The sequence below is a fragment of the Chelonia mydas genome, chromosome 4 (assembly GCF_015237465.2).
Source record: "Chelonia mydas isolate rCheMyd1 chromosome 4, rCheMyd1.pri.v2, whole genome shotgun sequence".
In the NCBI taxonomy this organism is placed as follows: domain Eukaryota; kingdom Metazoa; phylum Chordata; order Testudines; family Cheloniidae; genus Chelonia; species Chelonia mydas.
This window is the reverse complement of record NC_057852.1, coordinates 58,724,001-58,734,395: the sequence shown is the minus strand read 5'-3', so window position 1 is coordinate 58,734,395 and position 10,395 is coordinate 58,724,001. Positions and strand designations below refer to the sequence as shown.

General features: G+C 42.7%; 1 protein-coding gene, 1 long non-coding RNA gene and 1 other non-coding gene across 3 annotated transcripts in view; 1 reads left to right on the top strand and 2 right to left on the bottom strand.

The window, feature by feature from the left end:
• Positions 1-2,121: 2,121 nt before the first annotated feature.
• On the bottom strand, positions 2,122-9,187 carry RPS3A (ribosomal protein S3A). The gene is made up of 6 exons (XM_007055696.4): positions 8,988-9,187; positions 8,087-8,190; positions 5,291-5,478; positions 3,856-4,064; positions 2,969-3,078; positions 2,122-2,284 (listed from the first exon to the last, which is right to left on the bottom strand). Exons 1-6 carry the CDS (start codon positions 9,047-9,049, stop codon positions 2,163-2,165), a joined length of 795 nt encoding a protein of 264 aa, XP_007055758.1. The 5' UTR covers positions 9,050-9,187; the 3' UTR covers positions 2,122-2,162.
• Positions 2,602-2,673, bottom strand: LOC114018454. The gene has a single exon (XR_003563789.2). It is a non-coding gene; the product is annotated as a small nucleolar RNA SNORD73 (small nucleolar RNA).
• The window catches only part of LOC122465657, a 25,949-nt gene continuing 24,532 nt past the window's right edge, over positions 8,979-10,395 (top strand). Inside the window, exon 1 of the long non-coding RNA XR_006290652.1 lies at positions 8,979-9,110. This is a non-coding gene — a long non-coding RNA (uncharacterized LOC122465657). The remainder of the gene's footprint in view (positions 9,111-10,395) is intronic.

The window sequence follows — 10,395 nt, the reverse complement described above, 5'->3', positions numbered from 1 at the left end:
AATGCAACTCATTTTTTATACCTTAATGCAGAATACCACCCAGCTCTTATTTAGCACTTTTCCACACAGCACTTTAAAGGAGTTAAGCATCATTATCCCCATTTTACAGATGGGAAAATGGAAGCACAAAGGTGAATTGACCTATCTGAGGTCACCTAGCAGCCCAGAGCTGAACTAAGAATAGAACCCAGGTGTCCCGAGTCCCAATCTATTTTTCTGTCCACTAAACCACACTGCCTCCTAGAGACAGTTGGCACGGTCAACTAGGATATGAGATTTAGACTTACTATAATCCCAATGGCGAAGGTATCTAACACCCTCTATGCAGGTGTTGAGTTCCCAAGAAAGAGTTCCACCTCTTCCTCTTGGACATATTTGCCTCAGAATCATTTACATAATTATCAGGCTATCACAAGTGGTTATTCTTGAACTTTCTTACAGGGTCTTTTGAGCCACTTTCCTTCCCCTTTGAAAACACAGCATGTCCCTCTGCCAACAAGTCACTTGCATTAGTTTTCCCAATAGGATCATAAGCAGCTAGGAACAAAAACCAGAAGCACATGCCTCACCACTGAGCCAGATAGTGGGCGGTTGTCTCAATTCCACTTGGTTCTTAATGTAATTTTGCAGTATCAAGTTGGTGGTAAACATATATGGGTTTGATTTTAATTTAAAATGTTTTATAAATAGAGCTAAAGATTAAACCAGATTAACATTAAGACTATTGTAAACAGAAGAGATACAGCATTTTTTTTTTTTTTAGCTAATATGTGGATATTTATATGGTCACATTGAAGGACAATAGTTCAAGTTTAGCATCTTGCATATTAAGAAATTGGTAGTCTAGTCTTCCAAACACAACTACATGATCTTCAAATTTAAAAAAAAACCCCCAAAAACTGGAACACAAGATTGGTAAATCAAACCTAACAAGCCTGTCCCCCTCCCAACTCTCAGTCAAAGCTGCTTACAGTTATATTAATTACATAACTTGTAGACTCATTTCACTAGGGAAAAACCCAGCCTCACTGAAGGAGTTATTTTTGGTGTGCTACTGCCATCAGTCAATTAGACTGTTTAAAACAAAGTACTGGAATTCAGAACACATTGTCCAGATAATAGTATAAGACTGAAGGATTTGGAAGAGCTCTTAAGAAATCACTTCAGAGCCTTTACATATACCTATTGCTAGAAAAAGCTAAAATAGTATCACTACATCACTAAAGAACAACAAAACAAAAAAAAAAAAAGAGTGGAATGAATATAGGTTTAAGGTTTATTTGTGGAGTTTGGAAGTTTATTTGCGTCTTATTAAAGTATTTCTGCTTCAAATTTATTTCATATAATGGGAACTATATTGTATGGTACTGTATTTGTGAACTTACATTGCAACTAGTACTGTTTCTTGTAATGAGATAAAGTGAGAAATCTTCTTTGTACACTATTCCTTTAAAACAGGTTAAATTTCGATTAAGAGTATGTTTCCACAATAAAATAGTTGTGTTAACACGCATTTTGGGCATCAGACATCAAAATTGCCTATTGGAAAAAGTTACCATAAAGTAAAATATCACCAAAAGGATAAATTTTAGAATCTAAATAAGACCTTAAACAAGAGTGCCATCTACTCTGTGTAAACCTTTAAAGACTCCATGGAAATTCAAGTCCTTGGACAATAACATTTCCTCCTTCCTCCCCCAGCCAGCCCACTGTGCATCAGGTGGCTGGGTGCTATTTCAGACTGCTTTGAGAAGAAAGGTACTATTAAGTGTAAGTTAGTGCATGTGACCAATGCTATATATTCTGTATGTAGACACAAAATAAGCCACTTTTACTTCAGGAACTCATTAGAAGAGGTTTGGGTTTTAGATGCTCAATTCTTTGAAACTCAAACTAGTACTTTTAAACACCAACTTCTAAAAAGGACAACCAATCTGCTTTCTCCTAACCGAGATAAATTAAGAGTCAGAGTCCATACCAGCTGACATCTTTAGCACATGAAGCAACAGCAGTAAGTGGCATACTTAATCAGGGTAATATAAGTGTATAGTGTCCAGTATCTTATACCACATATGGTGTAAGTGTCTAGTATCACTGCATGAAACCAAATACTACTACTGCTGTATATTAAAATTTTTTATTTTTTGCATCCATTTTTGATTCTAGACAGACTCTTGCACAGGGGGCTCATATCCATCGGCTCGCTCTACTTTAGCGCCTGTCTCATCCCCAGAAGGTTTTCCAGTGCCACCACCTTCACCGTGCAGTTCCATCAGCTTGCCCACTAAAAAAGCACAATATTGCAATTGTTAAGAATTGAGTATTTTTTGTGTTACCTTCCCCGTCATCTACACACTGCGACACAAGTTAAGTGTCCAAATCATTTAAATAGGCCATTTCTATACATCAAAATTGTACCACGGCTAAATCAATAAGACTTGCCCATTTAAGAGTGCCCATACAAGGAGGCTGCACTGAGTTACTTAACTTTTGTATTTAGACAAAGACATGAAAGCAAATAGTGAAATGTATGAGAGTTTTGTGTAATTAAGTAAAGTCTTTCAAAGATGCCATTAATAACTCAGTCCTGCATTACATGGGAATGTCAGAAAGTGGGAAAGAGTATAATCATTCAGTGTCATATGGGACCGAAACATGTTGTCATCATTCATTCCCAAACCAAAACCATCCAACATTTAGTTGCTTCTTTTCGGCATCTGTATTTGGGTTCTTAAAGCAAGAACAAAAATATTCCAAAATGAAATAACATTTACAGGAATTCAGATTTGTTACTGAAGTCTCAGACTGTTAGGATAAGCCATTTATCAGTTTTAAGCATTTAAACATACAATGCTGCCTTCAGAAGGCTCCCTCAGTTCCAAAATCGCCGAACACATGCTTTGAAAATATTGCTTTAACTTAGCCTACCACTCAGTTAAACTCCACATTTAAGCAGAAATGAACTTACATTCAAACTTGGGCTTCTTAAGCATCTTCACTTTGCGGACATACACATCATGAAGAGGGTAGATGGATTGACAAGCTTTTTCTATGTCTTTGCCAATGCTGTCTGGGATCCTGAAAATAATCAAAGGTTTTCAGTATTAGATTTTCAAGTGATAATCAACTTCCTGATCAATATATATATAAAGTTCAAATTATTCAGTATTTAATATTCTCAACAGTAGTCCACCCTACCTTCCCTCATAGACTTGAAGGTCAGAAGAGACCATTATGATCCTCTAGTCTGACCTCCTGCACAACGCAGGCCACAGAATCTCACCCACCCACTCCTATGAGTGAGTTAAGAACTGGAGTCTTTATAAAACTAGACATTGCTGAAGTCTGCAGAAAGATCTGTGTGTCATGCAGTCTCTTCACAAATTCTGTTTTTAGATTTACATAATCAAACAGTTTGGTGGATGTCATATGTGGTTCAGGTGGTAAGAGTATGTGTAGGGGGAACAGTATGTTGCGCTTCCCGTAATTTTGTTAAATATTTGGTTCCCCAACAAAAGTAGTTCTTGAGCCCTCAACCAGGAATGAAAATGACTAAGGCTCCTGTTAAATTGTTTTATAAGATAGTAAGTTATTAAATTAGCAAATATTAATTAGTACATCCAGATACTCTAGCAATCAGATTCTTCCCTTACTACTGCCCACAGACGTGCTTAAAAAAAAAAAAAGCTAACAATGATAGTACTGTCCTCACAGAAATTTAAACTAGGTTAATACATGAATTGCTATTAAACCCTCTTTGTGACTCTATAAACCAACACTTAAACTCAATCAAACCAGAGTAGAATGGCAACTGATTCCTAAGATAAAACTTGATTAATGACAACCAAGACGTACAGCTTATTGACAACTTCTTTCAGGTCATTAGTCTGCACCTCCCGTGTCATGATTTCCATCATCTTCTTGCGAATTTGGCGGACCTGCTGGTGCTGGGCATATGAGGTCTTGCGAATCTGGTTATTGCGCTTCTTGGTAAAACCTACGCAAAAGAGGCGCAGTAGATAGCCATCGGTAGTTTTGACATCAACATGGGCTTCAATCATTGTCTAGAAAAGAAGTTACAGAACACATTTGTCCCTTCTAACATCACAGAAAGACACCACAGTGAAAGTGTCAGACCTTCCTTAAAATACTCTAGTGTTGCTGTCACTTGACCCCAACATTAAGGTGCGAATAGTTAGCCCCTAAATTATAAATTCTACCTAATATTAAACTGCTATTGACACTTCCAATTCCTAAACACAGTTTGGGAGGACACTAACTGATGACACCAGCAGCACTTCTTACATCTGGCACCCTAATAATGAGCAGACTGAGTAAAAGGAGAGATAATTCAGTTACACTAATAATAGCAGGGAGCACAAAGGTGTTGATTCTTATAATGCACCTCCTCCATCCCACGTTGGGATTTAATACACCACCCTTGCTATTAGTGGGAAGTCTCTCCTTGCCAAGTGGTTTTCAAGTTGCCAATACCAACTTTCCCTTCCAGCTCCCCTCTTTTTGTATTGGGACTTCTACTGAACACCCCAACTCTCTGCCTCATAAGCAGGGGCAACTTGGAGCCAGTAAAATCCTACCTTGCTTTTAGTCAACATCCATTATTTAGTTTTACAAGCACACTAACATCCACCAATAGAATAAAGACATTTTCTGTGGCTTCTTAAATTTGGGATAAGGATGATGTCTACATCCTATATATTGAAAGTTTGTATTTAAGTGTAATCTGAAAGCCTAGTAACTATGATATGTGCAACAAGGTGTTCTGTTTCCTTAAGGTGCCTTCCCAAACCCTGCCCTTCTCACTAATAACAGAGGTCTCAGGGATTTGCTTCAAATAATCATGGTATAGCTGCCCCAGTGGAGCCAATGACGAACTGACTAACTACAACAAATGTAAATAAGGCCTCAGAAATAGGTTTTGCCTTTTAAAAAAAAAAAACAAAAACAAAAAAAAACTAGGCTTGAAGTCCATGTGCTAGAAGTATTGTGTACAATTTCTGCAACTGTGTGCCTCTGCAGGCAACAGCAATTGCTGCAGATGCTGGTCTTTAAAAATGTGACCCTTAAGCTTTATCTTATTGGTTTTCAAAAAGAAAAAATAAGCAAACACCAATCAATAATCAAATAAAATACTGGCTGGTCTGATCAAGTCAAAGATGAGCCTGCAAACAGTATCAAAGATCAAGTTATTTCATCTCAATTTTTAGAGGCAGTTTACTGTCAAGGTAGTATTTTTGCAGCTTCACAGATACATATCATTACCACTTACCTGCCATTTTTTGACCATGGAACACATCTTGTCACGGGTGAGGTCCATTCCATGGAAGTTGGTCAGACAGTTTTTGCCCTGAACATCCTCTGTAATCAGCTTGAATTTACGGAAGGCAACTTCATCATTCTGCAGATCAGCAAGACTCACTTCAAACACACGGCCCTTAAGTCCATCAGAGGCAATTTCTATATGTGTATGAAATATTTTTTTTTATTAAAAATTAAAAGAAGGCTAGCTGAGTCAGATTCTGAACCCTCATTTGATATGAATTTATAATATAGCGGACCCTCACTAGAGCGCGCATTGCTATAGCGCGGATTCACATATCGCGCGGTCGCAGCGATGGATCCCAAAGTTAAATATTTAAATTGGGATCCATGGTAACATGGCCCCCGTGATAACACGGTACCAAGCATGGATCCCGAACCCCACGTTCTAGTGAGGAGACCACATTAGACTTGAACACAAATTCATGTAAGTTTAGATCTACAAAAATTTACTTTAACTTCAACTGTTGCAGAGTTTTTTGTAATAAAGTTAGTCAATGAACTAGTAAAGCATCAATACACAGCAGTGAAAGACACCATGCTGTGCCCCATATTTAAAATTCAAAAAATAAATTCTATGGTCAGGCCTGAAGATTCAGCCAACATTTAAAAAAGGCATTTAGGTGTTGGTGCGCTCAGTGCTGCAATACCTTTAGAAACTGGGGTCAAAGTGTCTTGAGAGAAATATACATATAAAAATGTAAGAACTAGGTTACTTTTTTAACATATATAAAAAAACATATGCACATGCAAAATAAGAGCTAAAGACATAAATGATTAAGAAATGAAATTATGGAGCAGAGCAAATTACAAGTCTCATTACATCACTTAACAGCTATACCTCTGCCAATGCACGACTGACCTTGCAGTAGCTTCTCTATGTCCACAGTTACCAGGGGACATTATTCCATGATCTGCTAGATTTCACTTTTATGAATCATAAGACCACCAAAGTTTTCCTTTCCTTAATTTCATTCCATTGCTCCTAATTATACCCATGCTAAATAATTCATGTCCTCCTTTGATATTTAAACCCTGTAACACATGTAAAGCTGGCCACGCTGCATACCTACATTTACATAATTCTGTTGCGCTTATCGAGATCCCATTGTTCATCTCTGAATAGTAGAGACTAAGGTTCCCTTACCTGAATATAGTATTCCAAGTTTGGTGTCACCTGATCATGTGAAAGATAACCACCTCCCTCTACTTAGGGGTGCCTCTGCACATACACTGCCCAAAAAATTAGTGGTTTCACTATCCTATACAATGAAACCCCACATATAGAGATCTGCCCATTATGTCTTTCCCAAGATCTTTCTGCATCACTGCTTTCCAGATCTTCCTCTCCTATAAAAGATATTAATATTTTTTGTCGTTTTCCCCAGATGCTTTTAAATAACTTTAAGTAATTTCCACCCCAAAATTCTAATCTTTATTGGGTCTTCCTTTGCATTTCAGTTCCACAGATTATCCAATAGCTTCCAATAGAGATCAGTTAGTTCATCTTGCATGGGCAAGAACCAAACCATATTCTGTATGCGTAACCCGATTCTGTCTACTGGAAACAAAAGCCTTAGTGACAGGTTTCAGAGTAACAGCCGTGTTAGTCTGCATTCGCAAAAAGAAAAGGAGGACTTGTGGTACCTTAGAGACTAACCAATTTATTTGAGCATGAGCTTTCGTGAGCTACAGCTCACTTCATCGGATGCATACTGTGGAAATTGCAGAAGACATTATATACACAGACACCATGAAACAATACCTCCTCCCACCCCACTCTCCTGCTGGTAATAGCTTATCTAAAGTGATCATCAAGTTGGGCCATTTCCAGCACAAATCCAGGTTTTCTCACCCTCCGCCCCCCCACAGACAAACTCACTCTCTTGTTGGTAATAGCCCATCCAAAGTGACCACTGTCTTCACAATGTGTATGATAATCAAGGTGGGCCATTTCCTGCAGAAATCCAGGTTCTCTCACCCCCTCACCCCCCCTCCAAAAACCACACACACAAACTCATTTTCCTGCTGGTAATAGCCTATCCAAAGTGACCACTCTCCTTACAACCTGCATGAAAATCAAAGTGGGCCATTTCCAGCACAAATCCAGGTTTTCTCACTCCCCCACCCCCATACACACACAAACTCACTCTCCTGCTGGTAATAGCTCATCCGAAGTGACCACTCTCCCTACAATGAGCATGATAATCAAGGTGGGCCATTTCCAGCACAAATCCAGGTTCTCTCACCCCCCCCCCCCCCACCCACACACACACACAAACTCACTCTCCTGCTGGCAATAGCTCAAGGGGGAAATAGGCTACCTTGCTTAATGACTTAGCCACTCCCAGTCTCTATTTAAGCCTAAATTAATAGTATCCAATTTGCAAATGAATTCCAATTCAGCAGTTTCTCGCTGGACTCTGGATTTGAAGTTTTTTTGTTGTAAGATAGCGACCTTCATGTCTCTGACTGCGTGACCAGAGAGATTGAAGTGTTCTCCGACTGGTTTATGAATGTTATAATTCCTGACATCTGATTTGTGTCCATTTATTCTTTTACGTAGAGACCATCCCAACAAACAGTGAGGTCAAAACACATTTTTTTATGTCTATCTATCCTATAATATTGCAAATCACATTAGTTTAAGCAGGAACTGCTTAGAACTTATACTGCATTGCATGGTCTTAAAAAACAGAACAAATTAACAGATATAAAGCGTTACCGCAACACATTAGATACTCACTGGTTCCTTGGGTCCTGGTGACGAGTGTCTTCCCAATGTTTCGGATATTAAACATTGCAGGTGCCTTGACATCGTACCAATCCTTCTTTGAGAAGGGATCGACCCTTAATTTACCAAAAAAAAAAAAAAATTTCCACTCATTTTTTAGATTAAATCTGGCCTAAAATCTGGTTTTCTTCCTCCATATTTATCATGTGCAGCAGAACTGTTGTACAGTTACCAAATACTTCAAATAGGCGACTGCAATTTACACATTCCCAAATTAGTGCAAACTTGTTTTCTTATTATCAGCATAAGCTTGCAAACACCAATAAGTGATACAGACACTGGACCAACAAATAAGTAACTGATCCATCCCAATGTGCTGCTCAGTGTTAGCCCTCTAGGCCCTGCACATTCAGGGACAGTCAGAGACAAGGACCCAGCCCACAATATCTAGCAGTGAGGCTCTGTCCCGGCTGCACTGGGATGGCGCCGGAGCTGGGGACAAATCAGCAGCCGTGCTGCAGGGGCAGCCAGAGACGGCTCCGCACAGCACGCGGGGCAGAGGCAGCCCGGCTCCCTAACTCCTATCTTCCCCCAAGAGTCGCAGCCTGGTGCTGGGGTGGGGGGCTCCGAGCGGCCAGGCCCTGGCCCCCCACCTCGGGCAGGGGGACTCACAGCGCAGCAGGCCCCGCCCCTGCCGCAGCGCCCCCGTCCCGTGCAGCGGGGGCCGCGCGCGCGCTCTACAACCCTCGCCCCAATCCCAGGTTTGGCCGCCGCCATGTCAACACCGCCACCGCCGCGCCTTGCGCCGGCCGCCCCAATCCGCCCGGCATCCGGCGCATCCTGCCGAGCCGCAGCCCAGGAGCCCCCCCGGCGGGGCCCCCGGCACCCCTCGCCCCTGGCCGGCCTCGCTTACACTTTCTTCTTAGCGCCTTTCTTGCCGCCCTTGGTGAGGCGCTTGTTCTTGCCGACCGCCATGGTGCCGCCCTGGAGCCAAAGAGGCCGAAGCCCGCCAGCAACGCGAGATTATACGAGAGAGGTGAGTCTCACGCGAGAACTCCGCCTACCGACCTCTCGCGAGAAACTAGAGCGGAAGGGGCGGGGGCAACGCGGGAGAGATCAGCTTCCTCAAGTTCCTGGGGTGAACCAAATGGCGCGGTGGCGGGGGAGGCCAACGTGAGGGACAGAATGGGCTCACCCTAGTGATTCCTTACGAGTGGGCGCCGGGGCCATCCTCGTGAGCCAGTTCCCATCGGCCCTGGCGTCGTGGCTACCGCGGGCTGCAGCCCCGCCGGTGCACGTCCCCCCGGCGATGTAAAATACAGCTCTAGAGAGCGGGGGGGGAGGGTGCCTTGATTTTTGCGCTGCGGCTGCCCCGCCCGCCGCCGCGGGCGCTGCAAGCGCTGCTATGGGTTCGGGTGATTCTCCCCGCTGCTGGAGCGCTCAGCCCCACGCTGGCCTGGCCCCCTGCCCGGGAATGAATTCGGATCCCCACCCACTCCTCCAGCAGTTCTGAGTCCAGAGCTGCCTCCCACTCAGTTCTTTGTCTCCCCTCCCCGGCCCTGTTAAAACAACAAAGGTCACAAAAATCGTAGGACGGGGTGGGGATGGCGATGGGGGCGGGAAAGGGAGGCGACAGACGTACACAAGGTATCTATGACTGGCCGAGGTGGGAGAGAGGGAGGTTGGACACCAGCTACTGGTGAATCTGTACTGACTGTACAGGACAAGACATTCATGTTTAACATATTGCCGGGGCCAGATTAAGACTGCCTGGGTCCCTAGGCACATCCCCAATTTGGACCCTTTCCCCCAGGGCAGGGGCCATCCACACAACAGCCATTCCTGGCAGGGGGCTTCCCCCTTCCACAGACCTCTTCCGTCTTTCATGCTGCTGGTGTCTGCCCCAGAAAGGTGGACTCAGATGCCACCAATTTAAGTAAAGGATTTGGGGGTCAGAGGAATAGCAGTAGTGGGGCTCCCCACTGCTGCCATTCCTCTGAGGTGGCAGATGAAAAGAATCCCTGGCCCCCAAATCCTTTGTTTAGATTGTTGGGGTGGGAGCAGTGGTGGCCTCCTTGCACATCAGGTTTCAGAGTTAAGAACCCATGGAGATGCAAAGGGCAGTTCACACCTCTTAAGGCTATTTTATCAGGCTTTCTACAACTGCTGTATACAGTACACTCAGTTCATACTTCCAAGCTTGTCTTCACAACCATGACAGCTAGAAACATTGTACATGAAAGAGTAGATCACATGACCCCAGAAGCTTTGGTGCACATATCTATGCCTTAGCCTGACCTGGGCAACACTTCAACATATTT

Bases quoted from the DNA above. Each gene is read 5' to 3' on its own strand.
- RPS3A (XM_007055696.4), bottom strand. From the start codon at position 9,049: ATGGCGGTCGGCAAGAACAAGCGCCTCACCAAGGGCGGCAAGAAAGGC. The intron at 4,065-5,290 runs GTAAGTGGTAAT...CTTCTTTTCTAG, and splicing joins CCATGGTCAAAAAATGGCAG to ACAATGATTGAAGCCCATGT. The intron at 2,285-2,968 runs GTAAGTTCATTT...GTGCTTTTTTAG, and splicing joins TAAGAAGCCCAAGTTTGAAT to TGGGCAAGCTGATGGAACTG.